The sequence below is a fragment of the Phyllobates terribilis genome, unplaced genomic scaffold, assembly GCF_046119375.1.
Source record: "Phyllobates terribilis strain yellow unplaced genomic scaffold, ASM4611937v1 Scaffold_2__4_contigs__length_985480577, whole genome shotgun sequence".
Classification (NCBI taxonomy): domain Eukaryota; kingdom Metazoa; phylum Chordata; class Amphibia; order Anura; family Dendrobatidae; genus Phyllobates; species Phyllobates terribilis.
This window is the reverse complement of record NW_027362762.1, coordinates 131227431-131255412: the sequence shown is the minus strand read 5'-3', so window position 1 is coordinate 131255412 and position 27982 is coordinate 131227431. Positions and strand designations below refer to the sequence as shown.

The window sequence follows — 27982 nt, the reverse complement described above, 5'->3', positions numbered from 1 at the left end:
AAATGAACACTTTGTGAACTTGTGAACAGTAAATATATCTTCTCGCGGTCTGACACAGTGGAAAAAAGACAAGCGAGGGGACTGTTTCAGTCAGTTTGAACAATGAACTTTTAACAATGGCGTGCTCTCTAAATGGGCACATTCCCTTTGCCAGCGGGTGCAGCATGGCATTAATCATGCGTTTTTCTATAACACTGCTGCACATTGCACAGATAAGAGACAGCGTTCTGTGGCCTCAGGAAATTAGTCACTTTCCCACAGAGCTGGAGAACATCATGTTTTCCCTTTGCTCTGTCTTCATCGTTTGGCCGTGTATTCTCACTGGTGGGGGATCGGACAGTTGTTCTCTTTCCGTACGTCTTTATCATTACTTCTAAATCAATTCAGCAGTGATTCGCCGTAATACAAGATGTCTGTTGGAAATGATTACGGCCGTCACCTTTACAACTAATTATTTTTAATTTCTGCAAAAAAATTAAGCAACTTTGCAATTAGTTTTCCATAAAGTATAACTACACTTTTATACATTTTCTATACGTTGCAGCCCTTTAAATGCCTTATATAATGTAGACGGTACAGGTCATGAGATCCTCACCTACCCATAAACCAATGTGCACTAGCGCTAAGCTCCTGACCGTTGCTGTAGGGGCGCCATAGGAATTTAGTGGGTCTGTACTTTGCTGTGGGTGCTCTCATTCTGCATCTGAGCACTTCAGCACAGTGGTTTGGGTGATTGTGGGGGGTCTAAGGACCCCAACCAGTCTAGAAGGCTTAAAAAAGGTTCCAAATTATTAAAAAATATAGAAGGTTTGTAAAACTTTAACATCTGTCCTATTGTTTTGTGTCTACAGGTCAGAGGCAAATGTTTTCATCTCCGTAATAGCAGAAAACTAACCAACTTTATGTCGACTGATCCTTTAAAAATTCCACTTCTGTTTGTCCCCTTCTTTATCCTACTGTAGCATATATTTCAGGGGGGAACACAGAGAAAACGGCACCATTGCAAGAACAGTATATGGGCCCTTTGCAGTCCAATAGTTCATCTTAATGCAACCCTTTTTGTGCTTGTGCCCGATCTGCTTGCTGCTGTGGAGGTAGACTTGGACCCCCTTACCTCATGGGCCCTTATGCGATTGCACACTTGCACCGCTGGTATGTCCACCCTTGATACATTAGGAGGAATTGGGGACAGATGGAGGAGAGTATGACTTCAGGACCAGACGTCATCATGGGAACACGTAAGTCTCCTTTATGGGTGAAAAAGGAGACTATTTGTAACGGTGCTACAATTTGTATTTTAGGTGCAATAAAGCAATGGCTCCATAGGCAGAGATATTCTTTAAAGGGGTTGTTACGCTTTCAGTCTTCAGCGGCCAACCTCTCCTGCTTTTGTGAGCTCTTGATGATTGACAGTTCGGACCAGTGGCTCAAAGTACAGCTGCCCCGAATTGTGCACTTGAAGTGACCACGGGCAAGGCCGCGCATTGGTATCTATGATCTGGCCCAGCAAGATCCCCACACACAGACGCCATCTTGATAACCGTATCTTTACTCGTATACATTTTTAACACAGCAAAGAAAAACAATAAATGACAACCGTAAACATGCACAGTAATAACGTGTACTGATAAGCTGACCCTCACTGTCCCTACTCACACGTTACCAGTCCTATAGTCCAGAAGGATGTGTCCCCCGTCGCAGGTCTGTCTGTCTTTGCAGGAGGGCGTCCCAGCCGGAAAAAAAAACAGGAACAGCAGAATTCGCGGAAAGAAAGGAAGGGATACTTCGGCCTCTCGCCAGAGGTCCCGCTTACAGTCTCTCTGATCCAGATAGAAGCTCTGGTGGGTCCCATTATGTAGTCCACACTCCAGTAGCAGGGAGTGTAACAGCTGAATCCTTCAGCAGTGCAGAAGCTGGGGAAGGCTCCGAGGATATGGTGTTAGATAGAAGAAATCACGTTGAGAGTCTCTCCTGTGCCACACACGAGGGCCTGCACACCGTCCTGGCTCTTTTCACAGACCACAGCAGACTCTTCGCGCACTTTTTCCTGCTTCCCACTTTGGTCACGTGACTCTCTAGGGCGGGACACAGGAGGCTCAGTCTTTTTCTCCGTCATCACACCCTGCGCAGGTGCAACCTCTGGCCACAAGGTGGCAACATCATCCTGTGTAATCACTTCTGTAACAGGCTCTATATCAATTATCACAGAACAGCCAGAGCCGGCCAGCTCACTACACGCCCCCCCACTCAAAGGTTGGCAGTCCCTGCCAACGACCGGCTCCAGGGCGGCGATGGCTGTGGATGTGACAGGGGGCGGCTGGGAAGAGGGCCACACATATTGGTCTCTGTAGGACTGTCCTGGAGGTACCCCTGCAGTGGTCCTCGTTGTCCGCCTAACGGGTTGGATCCCCTCTCTCCTATCAGTCACCCCACTCTCTTTCCCAGTCGACATGTCAGTAGAGGAGGTAATCGGTTCAAGTGCGTCAGTCGGACGGACAGGGGTAGGCATGCATTCAGTCTCTACATCCCCGGGGTCAGTGTCTCCGACATTATTAGTGATATCCATCTCTCTAGGTATCACAGTAGGGGAGTCAAGCTGGGAACGGCAGGGGCGCAACATATTACGGTGCAAAGTTCGGATGCTGCCGCTGTCTTCGCCCTGTACTCGATAGACGGGGCCACCGGGGTACGGCTGTCCAATTACTCGATAGACTTCGGTCTCCCACTTGGGCCGGAGTTTCCCTTGTGGCTTCTTTATTCGGACTAGGACCAGTTGACCTACATTCAGTGGGTCTTCTTGTACCAGAAGTGGGTCAGCGTGCACTTGATCCTGAATTTGTCGGCCTACTAGCCGGTAGACAGTCTCCATTCTCTGGCGGTGTGTTTGTAGCCAGGAAGGATAGGTACCACAGGTATCTTCTTTGGAGCTAGACAGTTGCAACTCATGGATGTCTTTGCCTGGACGGCCAAAGAGAAGGGTGTATGGGGTGTATCCGGTGACGGAATGGACCTGATTATTATAGGCCCACAGCAGTTCCGAGAGGAATCGAGGCCAGTCGGGCTTATTGTCTTCAGCCAAAGTCCGGATCAGTTGTAAGAGGGTCCGGTTAAAGCGTTCACACGCGCCATTCCCTTGTGGATGGTAAGGGGTGGTCCTGGACTTCTTGATTCCATACATCCGTTGGAGTTCTTCAATGACTCGCCCTTCGAAACAAGCCCCCTGATCAGAGTGTAGCCGCTCCGGACACCCGTAGACCCGAACGAATTGCTGACAGATAGCCTGTGCAGCTGATTCAGCAGTCTGATCCTTGGTAGCAACAGCGACAGCGAATTTCGTGAAGTGGTCTACCATCACCAGACAGTACTGGTAGCCACTATTCGCCGTTCCGATCAACAGATAGTCCACCATCAACAGTTCGAGGGGCCTTGACGTCTTAATAGTCTGGACGGGGGCACGCTGCTCCGCGGACTTGTGGAATTCACAGGTACGGCATGCTAGACAGACGTTTTCAACCAACTTATGGAGCCCCGGACAAAAAATGAACTGCTGGGTCCACCGGAGGGTCTTGTCTATGCCAAAGTGGCCGTTCCTCCTGTGAGCTTCGCCCACCATCTCATGGGCCAACTGCACCGGGACGACAATCTGCCAACACTCCTCCAGCATATGGGATAAAAGGGCCCTGCGACACAGGACTCCATCTTTCACGATCAGCCAATCCCACTAGGCAAGCAGAGCCAAGGCTCCGGTCGATAGTCGGGCTCTCACTTCGGAGGGCGGTTTCTCTTGTTTATTCACATACTGTTTCAGTAAGACGTGCTCGGGATCTCGATCTTGAAGCTTGGCCCATTCTTGCTGGGACAGGGGAGATCCCACTACGGCTTCAATCCCTCCTACCGCATACAGGCGGCTATCTTCTATTTGCTTTGCGAGCCGGGCAAAATCAGGCATCTCATCTTCCTCCAACTCTTCATCCCGGTCCCCCACTGGCGGGGATGATGTCACTCTAGACAGGCTGTCAGCATTCTGATTCTCGTTCCCCGCTCTGTATTTAATTTTGTACTGGAATCTAGAGAACCTGGCCATCCAGCGCTGTTCCATTGCCCCTAGTTTGGCATTCTCTAGGTGGGCAAGAGGATTGTTGTCCGTCATGACCAGCACCTCCGCTCCTGTCAGATAGCCGGCAAATTTCTCCGTCATAGCCCAAGTCAGAGCCAAGAGTTCCAAGCGGAAGGAGCTGTAGTTGACGGGATTCTTTTCGGTGTCACGGAGAGACCTACTGGCATAGGCTATCACGCGTTCTTTATTATCTTGAACTTGAGAGAGGACCGCCCCTAGACCTTGAAGGCTGGCGTCGGTGTGCAACTGAAACGGTAATGTGTAGTCTGCATATGCCAGAACAGGGGGTGATGTTAGAGCAGCCTTAAGTGCCTGAAAGGATTTTTCTCGGTCAGGCCCCCAACTGATGCGTCGTCCTCTGGGGCTGTTCGCGGTCCCTCGGAGAACCTCATGCAGTGGTTCAGCAAGCCGAGCAAAGTCCTTGACAATCCGACGGTAGTAGCCTGCTAGCCCCAGAAAAGCCCGGACTTCTTTGACGGTAGTTGGCTGCGGCCACTCTTGAGCGGCTGCTATCTTCTCCGGAGAGGGCTGAACGCCTTCGGCCAAGATCCGGTGACCCAAGTAGTCGATTTCCTGCTGGAACAGACGGCACTTGCTGGGCTTCAACTTCAAGCCGTGTCGCCTCAAGCGCTGGAACACTTGGCCAAGCTTGTGAAGATGATCTTCAAAGGTGGCGGAGTATACCACGATGTCGTCAAGGTATATCAGCGTAAACTCAAAGTTGAAGTCCCCCAGACAGCGTTCCATTAGTCTCTGAAAGGTCCCCGGTGCGTTATTCAAGCCGAACGGCATCCGGTCGAACTCATACAGGCCCATGGGAAGGATGAAGGCGGTCTTTTCCCTGTCCTTCTCACTCATTGGAACCTGCCAATATCCACTGGCCAGGTCTAGGAATGAAAAATATTTGGCCTTCTTCAGGGCGGTCAGTGACTCTTCGATCCGAGGAAGTGGATATGAGTCCCGGATAGTGCAAGCGTTCAGCCTACGGTAGTCCACGCAAAACCTTAGGGAACCATCTTTCTTTTTGACTATCACCACGGGTGCAGCCCACGGGCTCTGGCTTTCACGTACCACTCTGGCGTGTAGCATAGATTCTAACAGGCTTTTCACCTCCTGGTATTGCTGAGGTGGTATCTGCCGGTACCTCTCGCGGATAGGGGGGGTATCGCCCGTGGGTATCTCGTGCTGGATACTGGTGGTACACCCGAAGTCTGTGTCATGCTTTGCAAAGGAGTCTTGGTGTTCCCGCAGGAGTTCCTCCACTTGAGACACTTCTTGTTTGGTGTACTGAGACGTGTCTAGCTGCACTTTTTCCCGTAGTTTTCGCCCAATGTCTTCATCGTCTACTTGAGCGTTTATGGCTGAGATGGTTACCGTCCAGTCGCCTTCTGTAGACGGGGTGAATTCTAGGGGCCCAATGGGATTCACTTCCGTGGGTAGAGCATATACCCGGGCAAGTTGAGTGCCGGCTTCAAGGGCTAGGCCTACGTCTGCGGTGTTGTTTAGCCTGACAGGGACTCTCCCGTTCCTCACGACGGCTAGAGTGCGAGCAACTAGTGGGTTTAGCTTACCTCCAATTGGGGTCCTCGGCTCGATCAACACTTCAACCCCCTCAAGTTGTCGGTGGGTGTTAAGGGGTAAGGAAATGACTGTCTCTTTTTCAGCGGGCAAAGTAATCCGGGTACGGCGTGGCACCGTAATGGCGGCTAGGGGTAGTTGTTCCTCTGCCATCTGTTGAAGTCCAACGGTCCGGATTACGCGCTGGAACGCCAGACGAGTCGGCTTATGTTTGGTGACTTTCTGCCAGTATTTGGGTCCTTTTCTTGTCAACAGCATAAGATCCAGGTCCTTCAAGATGTTCATTCCAACTATCACTGGGGTCTCGGAGCCGAAACCTTCCTTGACGATGACGATCCCTCGTTTTCCTAAGTCCTGTCCGCAGGCCTTTGTGTCCATCCAAGCAACTCCGGTCACTGGAATGGGTAGATTATTAGCCGCAATAATCTTAATGGAGGTGTCTGGGTCACGAGCAGTTCTTGGTTCGAGGTAATTTTCGTAAAACTGTTCAGAGATCGTGGTCACTTGTGACCCGGTGTCCATCAGTCCCTGTACGGCAATTCCTTCCAGGACAACTTCAAGTGTCGAGCTATTCGCGGCAAGAGCACTTCGCCATCGGCTCTGTTTTTCCACACCCCTCTCCTTGGCCTCCCCTGCTGCGCGAGCCTCAGCTGCAGGGGTGTCTAGTTTAACGGCGGCCATTGTGGTGAGGCCCGGCGTGGTAGCTCTGCTTGTGGATATGGCTGGGGTTCCATTCGCTGGTCTGATCGAAATTCCCTTCGCTGGGGTGATTGAGGGTTTGTTCGTTGGTGCGACGGAGGTTGTTGCGGAGGGAAGTGTTGAGGACAACGATTTGCCCTATGGCGAGGATCACCGCATGACCAACACTGTCCCACGGGACGACTAGGCTGTCTTCGCTGGTCTCCCTGTCGGTCTAATGTTAACTGTAATATCTGTCTCTGTAAGTCTGCTACCATCTGTTTCAGGTCTTCCGTGTCACTGTTCGGATTTTTAATGTCAGATATGGATCTGCACGCAGCACCTTGAATCCCCATATCCATGACGGGTCCCCTTGAACATTCTATGGCTTCCTGTTTGACTTCAGCAAAAGAGCCGGCATCATCCGGATCAAGTCCTGTAACGTGCGGTTAAGATACTGGTCTCTCAGTCCTATTACAAATTGGTCTCTCAGTACCAGGTCACGAGGAGCCATACCAGCTAGTTGCTCCCCTTTTCCACAGGTTTGTTCAAGGAGTACCTGAAGGGCGTTCGCATATTGGGGAATATCCTCCCATTCAAGCTGCGTCCGTCTAAAGAACATGTGTCGCAGTGTTCCCTGGTATGTGGTCGGCCCATAGGTGTTCTCCAGCACCTGCACCAAATCATCTACTGTACGCTGGCCCCTGACGGTCTCCAGTCTGACTGTCGTCCATGCCTCCCCCTCTAGCGTCAGTACCGCCATTTCTGCCAAGGTCTTAGGGTCAATATTATACATTTCCCCCAGTATCCGGACTTGTTCCGCCCACTCTGGTACAGGGTAGTTTCGTCCGCCAAATTTCCTGACCTGATTCACAATAGACACCGGCGGGGCTTTCTGACTGTACACATGGCCTGGGTGGGAATCCTGTTGGTCACAGATCCTGCCGACTACGCCAGATGAAGTGACCGCGGGCAAGGCCGCGCATTGGTATCTATGATCTGGCCCAGCAAGATCCCCACACACAGACTCCATCTTGATAACCGTATCTTTACTCGTATACATTTTTAACACAGCAAAGAAAAACAATAAATGACAACCGTAAATATGCACAGTAATAACGTGTACTGTTAAGCTGACCCTCACTGTCCCTACTCACACGTTACCAGTCCTTTACTCCAGAAGGATGTGTCCCCCGTCGCAGGCCTGTCTGTCTTTGCAGGAGGCCGTCCCAGCCGGAAAAAAAAACAGGAACAGCAGAATTCGCGGAAAGAAAGGAAGGGATACTTCGGCCTCTTGCCAGAGGTCCCGCTTACAGTCTCTCTGATCCGGATAGAAGCTCTGGTGGGTCCCCTTATGTAGTCCACACTCCAGTAGCAGGGAGTGTAACAGCTGAATCCTTCAGCAGTGCAGAAGCTGGGGAAGGCTCCCAGGATATGGTGTTAGATAGAAGAAATCCCGTTGAGAGTCTCTCCTGCGCCACACACGAGGGCCTGCACACCGTCCTGGCTCTTTTCACAGACCACAGCAGACTCTTCGCGCACTTTTTCCTGCTTCCCACTTTGGTCACGTGACTCTCTAGGGCGGGACACAGGAGGCTCAGTCTTTTTCTCTGTCATCACACCCTGCGCAGGTGCAACCTCTGGCCACAAGGTGGCAACATCATCCTGTGTAATCACTTCTGTAACAGGCTCTATATCAATTATCACAGAACAGCCAGAGCCGGCCAGCTCACTACACACTCTCGAATGCTGCCAAAAGATGCAATTTTGCTTCTGCAGCATTGGAGGAGCACACAGACACTGAAGTTGGCCGATCCAGCTTCAGAGCAGCATTTGCAAGCTCTAGAAGTCCTTGCTTAGGAAACCGGCCACCGCTGCTAGATTTCGGAGGTGGACAATAATTTAGGCAATGAGCACAATACAATAGAATTAAAAATCCCTCCGTTCTAAAGAACTGACAGGATATTTAATAAGAAGGAAATTGCAAAGTTGCTTGTTTTTACAATCACTGTTCAATTTTACCCATTTAAGAAGATTGAGACAATCCCTACGGCTGAGGGTGTACTCACTTTACAAGTTTATTCAGTGGCACACAAAGTCGATTAGCAACATGCTTGTTTGTACTGCAGCTGTACAGCCATGTGTGAGATGATGGAGAATAGTTGCTTAGCGTAGATGACCTTTGGTAGAGGTGCTTGGGACATTTTACACATGTATTGTGGTTTCATAGGGTACATTTATAATGTACACCTGTCTATCTTATGGAACAAAATTAAAGACTAGAGGAAAATACCGAGCCTTGGGCACTACTGGTTGACGAAGTCCAGGTGAAATAAAAAGTTTATCCAACAGGATATAGAATAAGTGAATATTCTGTTGTGAAAAAGTCACTCAAAGGTTAAAAACAACAAAAATGCATGGTGACAGCTGGCCCTGTGCTGAACCGCTGTCAGTCAGTGCCGGGGGTATGGTTACAGCAGCCACTCTCTATACACAGAGCAGTGACTGAACCTGTACCAACACAGTCCCCGTGACTGATACCGAAATGCTGCTGGAAGGAATCAAGAATATTTTCTCCTGGCAGCGGGGCTCAAAGTGCGGGCGCTAGGTCGGTTCAGAACGTGCAGCCTAACCCCATATCTGCAATTTAATAGCATTTTTTCATGTGACATGTTCTCTTTAAAGTCTGGAGGAAAATACTGAGCTTTGGACGCTACTGTTTGAGGCAGTCTGGATGGAAAGACCAGGATGCAGAGTAATTGAATATTATTGCTAAAAAGTTACTCAAAAGTAAAAAACAACAAAAAGGCATGAAATGGGCGATGAAGAGTCCATGCAGTACACTTAAATGACAGACCGATGAGTTCACCATGCCTTTTTGTTGTTTTTTACCTTTAAGTAACTTGTTCGCCACCCCATGATTAAAACCCAAATGCTGCCGGGAGGAATAAAGTTAATTTCCTCCAGGCAGCGGGGCTCAAAGTACAGGCGCCGGGCAGATTCAGAATGCTGTTAACCTGCTGATTAACCCCATATCTGCAGATTAATAGCATTTTTTCACGTGACAGGTTCCCTTTGATTTAAAGGGGTATTCCCATTTCCAAGATCCCCGTATATATAATAATAATAATATTAGCAAATACCTCTAATTAGAAATGTAGTATAGTTTTCTGATTCGCTATGTCTCTTTCCTCATATACAGGCATTGCAGGACCTTAGGCATCCATGGTTACGACCATTAGCAACTAGCTGTCTGATATCAGTGGTTGTAACCATGGATGCCTAAGGTCCTGCACATGAGGAAAGAGACATAGCGAATCAGAAAAACTCCATTTCTAATTGGAGGTATTTTCTAATATTATTATTACATCTGCTATATATTGGGATAGGATCTTGGAGATGAGAATACCCCTTTAAGTATTTTGCGTGGATGCCCAAACATCACAAGCTCCTGAGTGGCTGATGCAGCTTATTCCTCAAGCACTCGGATCTACACCATATGCTGACCCCCAGTGTTGTACCTGCCCAGTGTTGTGCCTGCTCCCTGCCCAACCTCCGAAGGTGAGCAGTTCTGCATTGGGTTTCCACTAGCCTGGGGTTACAAGCCCATCTTGAAGTTATTTCGCTAGCAGGCTCCGTGTTTTCTCCCTTTTTCTTTTCAGCCCATATCTTATGGTCTCACGCTACAAGGTTTCTACTGTACAATGGTAGTTCTGGGCTAATTTAATAAAGTAATGTAAGGGATCGATGTATTATGTTGAATTTTTAGTGTTTTAATGGAACTCTCGACCCTAGCATAGAAATCATCATTGGTCAGCCGTGGATGGGCTGCTAAGAAATGTTTAGGGATAAACAATCTCAATTATTTGTCTACAAAGAGTTTGCATGTGCAGATATTTCTCGCATGTAAAAGAAAGATTAACAAGTGCTGATCAGCATTCTATATTATTGATCTTCGAGAATTACGGACAAATATAAATTTTTACTATGCACAGTATTGCAGTAGTTAGAGCAGCTCTTTGTGCTTCAGAGCTGCATTTTCTTTAGGGACAAAGGAAAGCTGCAACAACCATGTTTTGTAATATTGGAGCTAAGGTTTGTTGATCGCGCTTTCACAAAGCTTTCATATATGTAATCACTGATTCCTCCATACATATGAACTCCCACATGACAGTCCACATTTGCTAATAGAACTGTGGTTTGTTTTGGTTTATTTTTTTAATTTATATTAAAAAAGGGCAATTGGCTAAAGCAGCTCACCTAGAGGCAAATATCTACAATATCCATTGGACAAATATCTAAAAATATGCTGGAATATTTCACATAATACATTTCAAATTTTGCAGGTGAAAAGTAATTTCACATTTGCTCTTAATGAAAGCCAGAAGTGTATTCTTCCTCTCCTCTGTTTGCATCTGTGTCTATTGTAACAAAGCTCTCTGCCAAATAAACTGCTGGTCTGATGCATTTTTCATCGCTGTGGACCATCGTTACCAAATCCTATTTCAGTCTACATCATGCAAATCCTATTGAATAACTAAATCATCCCCCAGTGTGCTGCTTGGCAGCTTTTGTGTTATATCACGAATATAGCTGAGTTCTCGAGTTATAAAACAGATGTTTCTAGTCTACACCATTCCTAGTCCAAACCTAAGAGTTACTTTTGGTCAGCACTCTAAGGGAACGTTATTGAAAAGCCATTTAAAGGCTGCGACAACGGATGGATGTATCCTCAGGAAGTCAAGGGAGGCTTCATTCTTTGATGTTACAAGAAGTATTCCATCAATCTTTTTACTGGTTCCCATCTACGGCATTAATCAAAGAGACGGAAGCACTGTTAGTGACTCTGCTCTTGTCCCATACTTCATTTCTGACATCGTTGTTTGGAATACATGCTTGAATTTTTTGTGGGTACTGAAAAATGTAAGACTTTTTAATTAATTTTTATTTTACTGTGACTATGCAGAAAGCAAAAAAAATATCCTAATTGACAAGCTACAATTGCATACAATCTAAGCAAAAAAAATCTCTGGATCTAATAAAGAGATCATTTTACAATCTATGGCAGTCCTCATGCTATTTGGTTCTTAAAAAGTTATTCTCATCTCAGCCTTTTTTGGATAAAGGAGCATTGACAATGATAGATTATCATGAAGGAGTGTTCTTAGGAACTTGCAATAGATGAGTTCTGTGCACCGCTCTGTTGTCTGTGCACTGCTCTGTTGGTGCAACATTCCACAAGTTTGTAGCAATACAGAGAAATCCAGGATCCAGGGCTCCAGACATCCTCCTTTTGGTTTATTAGTATGGAAAAATCACAACGTTTTGGCCTCCTTTTAATTAATTCACTATGATTAACTCACTATAAATAGAACCCTATCTATTCTTGTTGTCTGTGCATATCTCTCTTTTTCTATGGCTTGATAAAGGCCCTGCACGTTGTGATTTTTCTGTACTAATAAAGTTACCAAAAGAAGGACATCTAGTACTCTGGTTCCTGGATTTCTCTGAGTGTCCCTAGGGACGTTTGTTTCACGATAATCCTGCAGTCTGGACAGGCTGCCAATCACCCGATGAACGAGAAAAATGCTTGTGCATTGGGTGAAATAATTTTTAAGCAGGCTTAAAAAGCATCTTACTCGGTGGTACAACGTAATGTGCAAACAGGACTCGTGCTGCCAAGAACAATGGTAGTGTGCTGTCCCGCCATCTACATCAGAGCTTACAAATATCACTAGGACATACATATAATGTCTTAATTGTATTATTGTGCTTGTTAAACTATTTGTTGTCCTCTGCTGCCATCTACTGACCATTGTTATTATATGTTCTTATATATTGATGATGTAATCTCCCATCATGCTTCTCTCTCTCTGTAACTCCTCCTATCTTTTTCCTCATATCCTTTGTTTTTGGTCAGTGCCATCTTGGCAGAGCTGGAGAGAGGATACTCCTGTTACCTGTATTCTCCAACCTCCATATTCTATCTCATCCCTTCATCTACATCATCTTCATTTGTCAAGATACTCCGAATAAACGACCTAAAAGTTTGTCTACTGCATCTTTCTTCCTGGATCATCCATGTGCAGCTGGTCAGGCTAAAGAGGAGGGGATAGCGAGTAGTTCTATCTGCCATTGCTTGTACAGAGATCCGTGCTCACATCCCTCAGTTACATCTCAACTACATATAGCGGTGGCAGAATAGGCAGTCTATTCCCACGGAATGATCTACTACACATCGTTCAGTGCTCAGCATTTAGCTCGGTTTTCCTGTTTACATAGTCTTTTATATGGCAGCTGATCAGTGAAAATTTACCGATTGGTGGTCATTTAGTGGTGCCGGTTGGTCTGCATAAGTGATCCCTAAGACAGGAATAACTCCATCTGATTTGATGTCAGATATTGAGAAAAACATGCATGTGTCTTTTTATATAGTGTATGTAAACTTCTGGCTTCAACTGTACATGAACTGAGATTAGGATCATACCTCAAATGAATTATTGAATATTTGTGTTGTGCCAATTGATAAATCATCAGTTAATCAGCATGAAATGCTATGAAACCAGTGAGAACAACCAGCAATTGGGAACTTTTTTCAAGTATACAATATATTTTTCAACCAGGGTGTCCTAAACTAAATTAAATGATTACTGACCTGTCTAAACCTGCCAGGAAAACACCCGATGAGCAAGCCAAATGTTCTTTTGTTGGGTACGATGATTCTTAGGCCAGTAGCACCTCGTCCTTGGTAAACTCGGGATCTGCTTCCACTAACATGATGTTCTGTGTACATAGAATGATCTTATGAATGACCTTATTAATAATTAGTCTGTAGGCACAGAAGTGCGTCGGTAGGTCTAAACAGGCTATTAGATGACCGCCAATCATCAGTTGTTTAACGGTTGTAGACAGCAAGTCTAAACCCAACTTTTTGGTAAAACTATGGAAAGAAAATCGTAAACACGGGCTCTCCCTTGGTTAGTAGTAATATAGCTACAGAGCTGTAGGTGTATGTATTATGTGCAAGTATGCATAGCGATGTGGTGCTGACTCCTGCTCAGATGCCCGCACTAGTCCGTAAACAGTAGCGGAAAATATAGGAAAAAGAGGAGCAACACTGGCACTGTGTGTGTTATAAAACCACTTTTATTACTAGTCACTGATAAAACCAGAGTAAAAAACGATGGCGTAACAAACAATAAAAGACATAGCTGAACTAAAGCGTTTTCGAGGGCTTTCATTTCCAAGATTGAATTCAGTTTTAATGTGTATGAGCCCCTTAAAGTGTATCCTCACCCTGCGGATGAAGAAGTCAAGACAATGTGTTATGGTTAACAGATTTGAAAGATTTCTCATTATCAATGAATTTGTCTAGATCCATTGTACATGACATGAATAACCCGGCTCTGTGCCTCAATCACATCTCTCCCAAAAAGCAGAGAAGTCACTTAATTGCAGGTGGGATAATAAAATCTAAGAGGATCTTCTGTGGCTTGCTGAAGTGTACAGTACTCTACTTAACAAGCTGATTAGCCATGCCGTGTCTTTCTCTTGGCACAAGCTTCAGCTTTTCCACCGCTCAACAAAAGCAGATTTTCTCTGCTGTCTATGTAACTCTAGCTCCTAATGATGGCTTTGTACAGTTCTCTGGTGGTCTTCTGAAGCTATTTGTTTTACAATTTTAGCCCGATGACACCATCAGATGTTCCCCCCAGAATACTAATGCTGGTGACAGATCTGACAAAGCTCCCGATTCTGTCCCTCTTCTGACTTTTAATTAGTTCATCACTGATTTCAGCAAGAGACAAGCGAGTGGGATCGTGGAACGAGAGTACCTTGTCTGCAAAAACGCACCTTTATCTTGAGACATTTCAATCTTCTGAGGACACCAGACAGAGCTGATATTTCTACAGCTAATTAAATTTTTTAATAGATGTGTTTGGCAAGTTTGGAATATGTGTTGAGGGTATATTGTATAGTTGTATTCCGGGATAGAGCTAGATGTTCTTCTCACCAATGACAAAAATTCAGTTTGATTCCAAAAAATAATGTATACAGATAACTATAAGTTGTTGTGTGCATGGATTCGTGGTTCAATGACGCATTTGTCAGTCTGTCCGACACTGCAACTGTCTTGGGGGTCATGATCTCCCTCACCATGAATAGTGAATCTCCTTCTACTTTTGAAACACTGTCGTATTATTACTTGTTAGCTTCAGCTAAAATTTCATGACTGGTTTTCTAAATATCTATAATGTTTTTTAAAAGTGTGTATGACATGAAACAGATCATATAATGCATATTATACATCTTTCTCACTAGGTGAGCTCTCCGTAGATGATGTCCAAGACCCATTCCTTGTCAGCATCCATATCATTGCTGATCCTGGGGAATCCAGATGTCTCCAAGGAGCTATTGACAAAATCCTAGCATGGATCCACCCTGATCTGCAGTTGTTCCGTGTCTCGGAAAGAAGGACTTCTAAGAAAAAGAAGCTGAAGCAAACCTTTACCTCTCAACCTGCTCTTGCAGTCATTTTGTTTCTGCAAGAAGAATATGGAGAAGATCAGATCTTACATGTTCATGAATGCTTCCAAAAACCTCCTTGGCAATTCCATCATACAGAACGTGTACATGGAAAATTTCTCCCTTATATGCCATGTAATCAAGACTTTTTCACCTTGGCAAATGGAACTCCTCTATGGGCCATCAGACAGGTGCATTATGGGAAGGAAATTATCCGCTTTACTATATATTGCAGTTACGAGAATTTTTCGGATATGATGAAAATGTATGAACTCGTACTGAAAAAATCTGTGTGGAAGAAAAAAGCTGATTTTTGTGTGTTTCCAATTTACTCCAATATGGATATAGACATAGAATTTTCTTTAAAGAGGCTTCTCAAGGGTCAAACACCTGTTCCCTTGGATTCATCTTTACTAGAGTTCAGAGTGAAAGACTTTGGACAGCTAGTTCCTCTCTTGCCCAACCAGTGCAGCCCCATCAGTGAAGGCAGATGGCAGACACAAGATCATGATGGCAATAAAATACTGTTACAGGTTAGTATTGGATCATTTCACATGGTCCTGGCTTGGAATTTGGTGACATCCATAATAATCAGCTTGGGACTTACACCTATATAAGACTTAAGGTGGCCATACACATCAGATAGAAGTAGGTTAATGGTTTGACAGCTGTTAAACAATCATTCGGCCCACACAGATATTTGCATTTTACTCCCAAATTGCATGTCACTGTCGTTCAACTTAGCTACGCAATAACATTTTGGCAATGCTGTCTATTTTATATAAACAAAGTGCATAGAAACCTGTAATAGCTCAAATCATGATGACAATCGTATATGACATTGGCTGTATACCTTCCATAAAAATATGCCCAATGTACAATTGTTTAGTCACAGGACTGCAAATCTAACTGGCTACACGACAAACATTTCCAATATAGCTGAAGGTCAGATGAATCAATCGGTTTCATCCATGTTGGCCAACATTTACCAAAAGTGTCTGTGGAAATTTTACTTGGTTCTTACAATCAGATCGAATGCATCTAAAGCCAGTTTCATACATTCAACATCCATGGCTTGATTACAGATCATGATGTCTGAACCAGTAGCAGGTCTCCTGTCCCGAACTCAACAGTCTCATAACCATACATGTGACTGCTGATTACGGATCAGGAGGTGTTACCGGCCAACACATGGAGATCCACACTTTGACCATGGATGTCGGGCACGTGAAACCGGACTAACTCTAATCCCTTATAGCACTACCAAATTATAATGTGTGCAGTAGGGTATATTGTAGACATATTTCGCTCATAGCCACTCTATAAAATTCGATAAACCCACCTGTTGAATATATTATACGGAAAATAATTTATCCATTGAACACTTTTTTATGATGTCTGGTATAAAAATTATCCTCTAGGTCTAGAGGATATCTGAAATGTGCTAAATATTTTGACAGCCTACTGCATGGAAAAAGAAGGATTTTTTTTCTAGTAAGCACACAAGTCATATCGTGTGAGTGAGTATTGGGAGGTTTTATAGACTGCTAAAGAATATATCCATCCAAATCTAAACAATTTTAAGGAGGTGGATGGAGGTTTTGTAGAAAGACCTACAATACACTGCAAACTTAATACACACTGAAGTTCTCAATTTTTTGCCAATGGTTATACATTTTTGGTTATACTTACCCAATGACATTATCCTCGGACTTCTTCTCTGATCTCACTTAGGCTGGAGTTACACTAGCATTTAAAAAATTGGTCCGATGTTGATCCAGAAAAGTAGGACGATTGACATGCGAGTGTCATGCGAGTTCATAGATAGATAAAATAGATAGAATGTATAGAAATCCTGTAGACGTATAATTTCACAAGCACCCTACATATAATAAATTTGCACCTTTCATGTGGCACTAAACGGTGCTTAGCCTTAGTAAACCTATTAAATAAATAAATAAATAAATAAATAATTTAAAAAAATGACATGGGGTCCCCCCTTTTTTTCGCAACCAGCCAAGGTAAAGCAGTCAGCTGTGGGCTTATATCAGCAGGCTGGGAAGGTCCCTGGCTATTGGACTCTTCCCAGCCCAAAAATACAAGCCCTCAACCGCCCCAGATTTGGCGCATCACAGATTACCCTAGTGCGGTGGCAATTGGGGTAATAGTTTATGGGGTTGATGTCAGCTTTGTAATGTCAGCTGGCATCAAGCCCCGGGGTCAGTAATGGAGAGGTGTCTATCAGACACTCCCATCACTAACCCAGTAATTAAAAAGAAAAACACACACACAGAAAAAATTGTTTATTTTAAAAACACTCCCCCACACCTCGTTCACAAATGTAATAAAAATAAAAAAAACACACGAAGATCCGAAGTAGCCCTGGCAATTCCGAAGTAGTCCAGAAATGGGAACCTGAAAGGCATAAAAAGAGAGAATTAAAGGGAACCTGTCACGTCCTAGCTACTATCTACACTGCCCCCATAGCGTTGTTAGTGATGCAATGTGCATCACTAACAAGCTTTTTTCATTAAAATCGGTGGTAGTATAATGATTTTATAACCTTATATACACTTTGTCCTACCTGCTCGTATTCAGTCATACGGGGGTGATCCTCACATTCAGTCAGGGGGGGGCCGCATTCAGTCATTATACTACCAACGATTTTAATGAAAAAAGCTTGTTAGTGATGCACATTGCATCACTAACAATGCTATGGGGCAGTGTAGATAGTAGCTAGGACGTGACAGGTTCCCTTTAAATAAATAAAAGAAAACAAACAATCCCTCATTCACCAATTTATTGTTTAAAAAAAAATCCCGCAGCTCCGATGTAATCCATTGCGATCCCACGATGTCCGGCGATTCTGCACAGCAACCTATATAACCTACACTTCATAGGTCACTCCCGGTCATGTCTCACACTCAATGACGTCAGTAACGTCATCGCGCGTGAGACATGACCGAGAGGCTGAAATTCTTGCCCATTCTTCCTTGCAAAACAGCTCGAGCTCAGTGAGGTTGGTTGGAGAGTGTTTGTGAACAGCAGATTTCAGCTCTTTCCACAGATTCTCGATTGGATTCAGGTCTGCACTTTGACTTGGCCATTCTAACACCTGGATACGTTTATTTTTGAACCATTCCATTGTAGATTTTGCTTTATGTTTGGGATCATTGTCTTGTTTGAAGATAAATCTCCGTCCCAGTCTCAGGTCTTTTGCAGACTCCAACAGGTTTTCTTCCAGAATGGTACTGTATTTGGCTCCGTCCATCTTCCCATCAATTTTAACCATCTTCCCTGTCCCTGCTGAAGAAAAGCAGGCCCAAACCATGATGCTGCCACCACCATGTTTGACACTGGGGATGGTGTTTTGAGGGTGATGAGCTGTGTTGCTTTTACGCCAAACATATCGTTTTGCATTGTTGCCAAAAAGTTTGATTTTGGTTTCATCTGACCAGAGCACCTTATTCCTCATGTTTGGTGTGTCTCCCAGGTGGCTTGTGGCAAACTTCAAACGAGACTTTTTATGGATATCTTTGAGAAATGACTTTCTTCTTGCCGCTCTTCCATAAAGGCCAGATTTGTGCTGTGTACGACTGAATGGACAGACTCTCCCACCTCAGCTGTAGATCTCTGCAGTTCATCCAGAGTGATCATGGGCCTTTTGGCTGCATCTCTGATCAGTCTTCTCCTTGTTCTAGATGAAAGTTTAGAGGGACGGCCGGGTCTTGGTAGATTTGCAGTGGTCTGATACTTCTTCCATTTCAATATGATCGCTTGCACAGTGCTCCTTGAGATGTTTAAAACTTGGGAAATCTTTTTGTATCCAAATCCGGCTTTAAACTTCGCCACAACAGTATCTCGGACCTGCCTGGTGTGTTCCTTGGTCTTCATGATGCTCTCTGCACTTGAAACAGAACCCTGAGACTATCACAGAGCAGGTGCATTTATACGGAGACTTGATTACACACAGGTGGATTCTATTTATCATTACCAGTCATTTAGGACAACATTGGATCATTCAGAGATCCTCACTGAACTTCTGGAGTGAGTTTGCTGCACTGAAAGTAAAGGGGCCGAATAATATTGCACGCCCCACTTTTCAGTTTTTAATCTTTTAAAAAAGTCTAAAATATCCAATAAATTTCGTTCCACTTCACAATTGTGTCCCACTTGTTGTTGATTCTTCCCCAAAAAATTAGAATTTTATATCTTTATGTTTGAAGCCAGAAATGTGGCAAAAGGTAGAAAAGTTCAAGGGGGCCAAATACTTTCACAAGGCACTGTACATGACATCTCTCTATCTATTCTATAACTCTATTCTAACTATCTATTCTACATATCTATTCTGTTCTGAAGGATCGGGCTGTGAATTTACTGTACTTGGCTGATAAAATATTGGGTTTCCTTAGAGATGCGTGCGTCAAAATTGCACGTCACATGCATGGTTTGTGTGGCGTGCGCTTTTTTTCTCGCACCTATTGAATTGCATTGGCAAGTGCGATCTGATTCTCGCAGACAATTGCAGCACACTGTGATTTTTTTTTTCAGTCCGATTAGCTAAAGAAAAACTGGCAGATGAGCATTGACTCATTTACTAACATTGGTCAGAGTGCAATGCAATGTTTTCTCATGTTTCTCCTTCCGATTTATACGTTCGTGTGAGCAAGCCCTTGTAGTTATCCCTAGCTCCTGGTGCCTGCTTCCATTGAATCTCCTAACATCTTAAAAAGGAGCTACTATCAGAAAATGAACTATTGCTTAACCCCTTCTCGGACAATGACGTATATTTACGTCATAGGCCGTTGCCCTGCCTTTGATGTGCTCTTACACGCTGAGCCCGGCATCTTTCCCTGCACTTCATGGCTGTTTTATTCAGCCATCAAGTAACTCTAACAGACAGCAGTTAATCAGGTAGTTAACACAGACAGGAAGCCCGCCATTGATCCTGGCCTGTGGCCGGCGTTCATAGGAGATCATGATTTTTGCTATACATGGCACAGGCAGTTGGATGATCGCAGCTTCAAGTTTCCTAAGGGGACTATTAAATACAGTAAAAAAAAAAAAGTTTTAAAAAATATTAAAATAATAAAAAAACACAAGTTCAAATCACCCCCCTTTTGCTCCATTAAAAATAAAATAAAAAAAATACCAAATATGTGTATCTATCTAATCTATCAAAGTATAAAATAAAGTAATCGGATCAGTAAACGGGTAATGAGAAAAATAATCAAAACACCAGAATTATGTTTTTTTAATCGCCGCAACATTGCAATAAAATGCAATAAAAGGCAATCAAAACATCGCATCTATTCCTAAATGGTATGAGTAAAAACGTCAGCTCAGGGCGCAAAAAATAAGCCCTCACACAGCCCCACATTCTGAAAAATGAGAACATTACCTGTCTCAGAAAATGGCGGCAAAACCAAAAATAATTTTTTAACAAATTTTGAATTTTTTTTCACCATATATTGAACATGGTAAATAAAAAAAACAGTGTGCAATTGCACTTTATTTGCAATTTCACCACACTTGGAATTTTTTCCCCCTTTTTCCAGTACACTATGTGGCAGAATGAATGGTGTCATTCAAAAGTACAATTCGTTCCGCAAAAAGCAAGCCCTCATGTGGCTTTATGGCTGGAAAAATAAAAATATAATGGCTCTTGGAAGAAGGAGAGGAAAAAATGAAAAATGGAAAACCACCCTAGGGTGACGGCGTTAAATCAAGTTTTTGTGAAACATGTATTCTTTAAAAAAAGTTTTATATCATTGCATACCATGATTTATTAAACAACAAGATTAGTAAACTTGGAATTTTCACACTGACCCACTGGGACATTTTTAAACTCATACTACATGCCCTTTCAGAAACCGTTTTCAGCAGGCTCCTTATCATCACAGGCAGGATGACAAAGATTAGTAACACCTCTATACACAGCTGATAACATAGGATCCACCGTTCACAATATACGTCACACCTGACCCTGCTCACCCTCCTTTCAGAATTACCTTTGCACTCGCTCATTAGATGCTTATAGGGTCGGGGGTCTAATAACTACAGGGTCCGGGTCTGTTCATTGCTGGTAATATATACTGTATGCGGACTAACAGAAAAATTGCCTAAAATCACACTTTTATTATTTACATTAAAAACACTTGACTTAGGCTGTGTGCCCGCTAAGCGTTTTTCAAGCGTTTTTGCTGCGGAATTTCTGCAGCGAAAACGCTTAAAAAACGCTTGTTAATACGTGCCCCATGGTCCCCAATGATAATCCGCATGTGCTGTGCACATGCTGCGGAAATTTCCGCTGCGGATTATCATTGCGGAAAAATACACAGCATGTCCATTAATTTTGTGGACACGCAGCGTAATCGCCGCCATTGACTTGCATTGAACCGCGTGACATCTGCATCACTGCATCTGCACATGCGGATATCACACGGTTCAATGTGCAGATGGTACCCAGGTCTGGAGAAGAGGAGACTCTCATCCAGACCTGGGTACCATGGTACCTGTAAAAAAAAGAATTTAAAATAAAAAATAAAGATTATACTTACAGTACCTTCCGATGTCCTCCCGGTGTTTTCTCAGCTGCGTCTGGTCTGCTGTATGGGTCGCGGTGTTGTGAAGGACCTGCCATGACGTCATTGAGTCATGTGACCTGACACATGACTCAATGACGTCACCGCAGGTGCTTCACAACACCGCAAGCCGCCCAAGACACCGGACGGAGCAGAGAAAACACTGGGAGGACATCGGAAGGTAAGTATAATCTTTATTTTTTATTTTTTACCATTCTTAGTCTTTTTTTTTTAACTAACTTGGTCACACTACTATAAATCCATGCCGGTTGCATGGATTTATATAGTGTGACCAAGTTGTCAAGCACTTTTCAAGTGATGCTAAAATCGCTTGGAAAAGCGCTTGATAACCCGCATGCAGAAATGCATTCAAAAACGCTTGACAAACACTTCTACCTGGCAGGAAAAAAACATGTAAAATCCGCATGTGTTTTTCCTGCCAGGGAGAAGCGGAAAAAATATGCAGCATTTCTGCATCGTGGGCATATAGCATCAACCACAATCAAAAACCATTGATACACATGTATATATTTTCAGGGAAGGCAGCTATAACCTAGGGAGTCCAAGTACTGTAAGGGTATAAGTGCAGATATATTCCTACTATGTCCCTATAGATCCCTAGATGAAAACCCTGCCTGACCGCAGAGGTTGGCACCCTCAAGATAAACAATGCAAAAATGGCGCCCCCACTCAACATTGTCTAACCCTAAATGGACCGATAATTCCCTGAAAATAAATATGCAGGTACCTCTGCGGTCAGGCAGGGTTATCACCTTGGCATTTATTGGGTCATAGCAGGAATATCTCTGCACTTATACCCCTACGGCACCTAGATTCACTAATCTATACTTGCTTTTTGGCTGAAAATATATACCTGTGTATCAATGGTTTTTGTTTTTAGTTAAGTCAAGTGTTTTTTTATTTAAATAATAATAATGTAAATGTGGATTTCCTGAAATAAAAGGAAGTTAGAGTCTAAACATGCCCCAGTGCCCGGCGTGGAAATTACAAGATTTTTCATTTTTTATTTTCCTTTCAAATGAAACATGACAAGAAGTAAAGTAAAAAAAACAACAACACATAAATGAAATAGCAGAATAGGGAGAAGTGTAGAGAATTTAATAATAAAGCTAAATGAGTTGTCCACTACTATTAATAATTGGCCAATGTATTTTTATGTTGAAAAGAAGTTTCTTTGTAAATACCTTGCGCTGCTGTTTCTGCCTGTGAGCAGACCTATAGCTGGCCGCTCACACGACCCCCGGCTTTTTCTTCCGCTGATGTCACGTCAAGTGAGGCATGACATCAGTGACGCGGTCCCCGCGGTGGATGTTGGGCTGTGGGCAGGGTTACCTCACGTGTCACACCCAGCATCCATCGCACGCTTTCCCAATGAATGGGAAGAGGGAAGTGCGCTGTGGATACTGAGTGTGACGCAAGGGGGAACCCCGCCCACAGCCCATCACTCACCATGGAACGCAGAAGAGAGAGACCCTCGGCGCTATCCGGAACATGGCGTGACATCAGCGGATGTCAGATCCGGCTGCAGCCGGGGGTCACGTGATGCCTGTGAGCGGCCAGTGATAGCGCCACTCACAGGCAGTAACTGCAAAGCAAGGTATTTACTAGGAAACTTCTTTTCAACATAAAAATACATTGGCCAGTTATTAATAGTAGTGGATAACCTCTTTAATTAAAAAAGTGACTATGGCTTAAAGATAGGTATTTATAAGGGGTTCATAGGTATCGGACCACCCCTCTAACATGTCTTTCGATCCTGTGATTTTCATAATTCTATGACTTTTTTTACTTGGTGTTGCAATTTCAATGTTGAGGAGTATATACAGCAGGTGAAATAAGTATTGAACACATCACCAATTTTAGGTGCTGTTGACATGAAATTCTCACCAGATGTCCTGGGACAGCTCATAAAGTCCCATTGCTTCCATTACCCCCTATATGCTGATGACACTCACATCTCCCTCTTTGGCCCAGACGTCATACCTCTGCTGTCTAGAGCCCCAGAGTGTCTATCAGCCATATACTCCTTCTTCTCCTCTCACTTTCTAAAACTCAATGTGGACAAAACTGTACTCATCATTTTCGTCCATCTCACCTAACCCCCTACCCAATATATCTATCATGCTTTCTGCAGTTCCGGAAGTCTGCTGCCTCGGAGTAACCCTCTACTCTGTCCTGTCCTTTAAACTGCACATCTAAGCTCTTGCCACCTCTTGCTGCCTCAAACTCAAAAATATTTCCAGAATCCGTCCTTTCCTCGACCCTAAATCTACTAAAATGTTTGCGCTGGCCCTCATCATCTTCCGCCTCGACTACTGCAATATCCTCCTCTGTGGCCTACCTGCTAACACTCTCGCACCTTTCCAGTCCTTAACTCTGCTGCCTGACTAATCCACCTCTCTCCACGCTACTCCTCTGCTTCTCCCCTCTGTAAATCACTTCATTGGCTTCCATTTCCCAAACGTATCCAGTTCAAACTACTAACACTGACCTACAAAGCCATCCATAACCTTTCTTCTCCATACATCTCTGAACTAATCTCCCGATATCTTCCCTCACATAGTCTCTGGTCCTCCCAAGACCTCCTTCTCTCCTCCACACTTACTCGTTCCTCACCCAATCACCTCCTAGACTTCTCCCGAATATCCCCCATCCTCTGGAATTCTGCCTCAACACATCCGATTACACTTGAATCCTTCAGATGTAACCTGAAAACCCATCTCTTCAAGAAAGCTTACAATCTGCAATGACCCCGCTGCCTCCTTACCAACACCGGAGCTGCCACCTCACCGCCACCGGAGCTGCTGCAACCCCTTACCCTACTGTCTCCTTCCCCATTATCCTGTAAACTGTAATCCGACAAGGGCAGGGCACTCTCCTTTCTGTATCAGTCTGTCATTGTTAGTTTGTTGACTTTATTTTACATTTTTATTTTGTTTGTAACCCCTTCTCTTGCACAGCACCATGGAATCAATGCTGCTCTAAAAATAAATAATAATAATGTTGTTACCGACATCCTCTGAGAATTTCATGTCAATAGCACCTTTAGAAATATATTTACTTAGAAAATTGGTGACGTGTTCAATACTTATTTCACCCGCTGTATATATATCATACGGTACAAAAGTTTTAAGCGGGTGTGGAAAAATGCTGCAAAGTAAGAATTTTTCTCAATTCTCAAAATGCTAAGTGAATGAACAAAGGAGAAATCTAAATAAAATGGATCTTTGCTGTGACTGCCCTGTGCCTTCAGAACAGCATCAAAGCATCAATTCTTCTAGGTACGCGTACACACAGTTTTTGAAGTATGGGATGCACAATTTTGAGAAGAGAAAGCCTGGTATGCAGGTTACAGCATCTGATCACACAGAAAACAAATGTATTAATTTCTTATATTAATTTATATCAACGCTGCTCATCTTGATGCAACTAAAAACAGATATCTGTTAACATAGTGACTGAAAAATACATAAAAGAGTGGCAAGCAATGTAGATAGATAGAAAGATATAGATAATAGCAGTTACTGCATCTGTAGTACGCTCTGATTTTGATGCACAGCACCATCTGCTGGAAAATTTCTGCTATGACACTAAATGTAGTAAAAGCATTTACCAAAAAAAAGCACATTGATGCCTGCAGAAAGTAAATATAAAAAAATGATATTCCCTGAAATTCTTTGTAATGAGAACTGCATTGTTAACCAGACACAGCTCCATGCAGCCTCTGGTGGCTGCAACTGGGAACTGCAGCTCTCTGCTACTTAATACCATACAAAAGGAATATAGACGATTGTGTATGTTTTTCTGAAATAGCCCTGATGGGTGCAGCAATTGTTATAATCTGTACACAAGGTTCTGCAATATCAGTGGTATATACTGGCATATACTAGATATTATCTTGTTAGTAAAATCTGATGACTAGCGCACAGATCTGGGCATTTGTAAATAACAAAATCACTAAAAATTGCTGTTTTCTTGTAGCAGGTTCATCGCTTGACCAGAAAGTCAATCTGGAAACATCAAAGGTATTTATCCCGAAAATCCTCCGGGACGGCGGCATTTATAAGCATGATTCCTCACACTCATAAAAACAAATATGACAAAACCCCGACGCACACAAACAACGTAAATGCTCCAGGCCTTCGAACATCTGATCAAAATGTCCCTAAAATCCCTGTGGATGTTACCCCAAGTTCTAAAAGCATCGCTCAGTGGTTTCAGAGAAGTAAGTCCTTGGTATGTCTACCAACATTGAACTCTTTCCCATCATGCGAGTCTTTCCCGTTCAGTGAGCCACCTCTTTTTTTTGAGAATGACCCTCATTCATCTGTATGGCGGAGCAGCCCAAGGATCAACATTGATGAACTAGAGGGGGCACAGGAGACCGACGTGGACACAGGAATGAAGCTTTCCTGCTCAGACCTGTCCGTTGTGTCGGCCTATTCCCCCCTAGATGGACTCTCTAGTGACTTAGAAGCTTCCATCCCTTCACCAGAAGACTCCAACCATGAGAAACCATCTTCAAGGAACAAGCTCCATGAGCTTTCATATGAGTCATTCAATTCAGTGTCTGAAAGATCTTCCTGTTCTTTGGTTTCTTCAGCGTTCCCCAATGTTTCAGGCTGCAATTCCCTGACAGAATCCCAGAAAGACATGGAAAGCCATTACCAGAATAACATGGAAGTCACCAAACCTCCAGTGGAGGCCCAGACCTTCGAAGAGGAAGAATTTTATATCTAATATTTGGCGGGATCCCCCTTTGACCGATGTGTATTTTTCTAATAAAATGCCACATTATGGGATAAGACAATTGCCTCAAAGTCTTGTTTTTTTTCCTTGTGTGTTTATAGTAACAAGAGACATTTATATTTAGTAGTTTAATTGGGATTGTCCACTCTTATCTGTTAGAAAGTTCCATTAACAATATGCAGATCATAAAGTGGTACCCCCAACAATCATCTGTGATCTGTAGCAGTGAGTGTACAGTTTCCCTACAGCGCCGCCACAGGGGAAATTAAGCATTACACAGGGCTCATTGAAATCAATGGGTTGTCTGTGTAAAGCAGAACAGGACAGGTCCTCCAGAGCTCACCACTAAGGACAAAAGAAGAGGATTGTATATCCTCTGTCATTATTGGACACTATTTGGACAACCCATTCTTAAATACTATATTCCCCAGTGTAAAATAAAATTACAGTTACATCCCGCACCGGAGCCGTTCTTGCGATGTTGGCATTGGGTCTCCCAGGTCATTATTATGCCACATGAGCACTGCAGTCAATCAGCAGACACTAATGTTCTGCTGTACTCACTTCCTGTAGGAAGTGCGAGAACTGCAGCCCATTAGCGAAATGCCGATTGGCTGCAGCGCTCACGTAGCATAACAGTGTCACTTGAGCCTCGGAAGACCCGGTGCCGGCATTGCTGGATTGTTGTTGGGGGGGAGGTGATGAGTATCTTTTATTTTAAATTTACACTGGAGAATATAGTATTTAAAAAGGGGTTGTCCTAGTAGTGGACAACCCCTTTAAGAACCTTCAAATAGGATATATGATAATGGGTTTTCTAAACTAGGCAACAGATGGGTGAACCTTTCAGGTTATATTAGGGAGTTGCTTATATAAAGTGGTTTCTTAATATTATGTGATTATTGGAATTGCCACCTATATTTTTGGTTGTGACCCCATAAAAACATTCAGGGCTGCTTGTAAATTTCAGATTATTTCTTCTTTTATTGAAGGGCTATTTACACCTAGCAGACTTTAGATGTCTGTCCATCTTCTGAATCTGAAGCTTTCTTAACCCGATACCAGTTTTATTCGCTTTGCATGTTATTATTGGGTCACCCCTGCCAATAAAGGGAGTGTTTTTCTAATACAATAACGTGATATTTTGTAGCTGCTGTGATGATATCCTATATATTATAGTTTGTTTGTTTTTTTTAAATATAAATGACTTTTTTAAAGAACAATATTTTTATGATGTGACATTTGCTCCAAAATTAAATTATTCTCATGATTTTTTCACCGTGCTGCTAAGAGCACAGAGAACAATGGACATTTTGTGCCTTATTGAGTTGTCATAACCGTACAGATTAAGTAAAATGAAGATAAATGAATAACCTGTGTCCTGACTGATCTCAGAATAAATATTTGGGCATTTTTTCCTCAATTCTGAGTCTGGTTTAAATCATGAATATGTATTTCTGGTTTTATGCACATTACACGGAAGCCAGCCATATGATTGTCTGTATGCATTATCAATGTGATGTCATTTTTTGTCCAGAATCTCACCCTTACCTCCATTTCTCTGAAAAGCACAACAGGGGTGCAATCCATCCCTTTTCTGTGAGGCTATTAATTCTAAGCATAGGGCCGGGTTCACACAAGCGTATAAAAAAAAACGACCATTTCTCATCCAGGAGAGTGAGATGACTTTTTTCTCACTTTCCATCCGTATACAATCCATTTATTCACT

The 27982-nt window shown here is 43.5% G+C and overlaps 1 protein-coding gene across 2 annotated transcripts in view; it reads left to right on the top strand.

Moving 5' to 3' along the window:
- Positions 1-26314, top strand: part of FAM124A (family with sequence similarity 124 member A) — a 65490-nt gene extending 39176 nt beyond the window's left edge. The window contains exons 3-4 of one of the 2 annotated variants that reach the window (XM_073662652.1): positions 14696-15432; positions 25489-26314. In XM_073662652.1, the coding sequence (XP_073518753.1) occupies positions 14696-15432; positions 25489-26244 (1493 nt within the window). In that variant the 3' untranslated portion in view covers positions 26245-26314. Of the gene's footprint in view, positions 1-14695; positions 15433-25485 lie in introns of both variants that reach the window. The other variant, XM_073662650.1, reaches the window with a different exon arrangement.
- The last annotated feature ends 1668 nt before the right edge of the window (positions 26315-27982 follow it).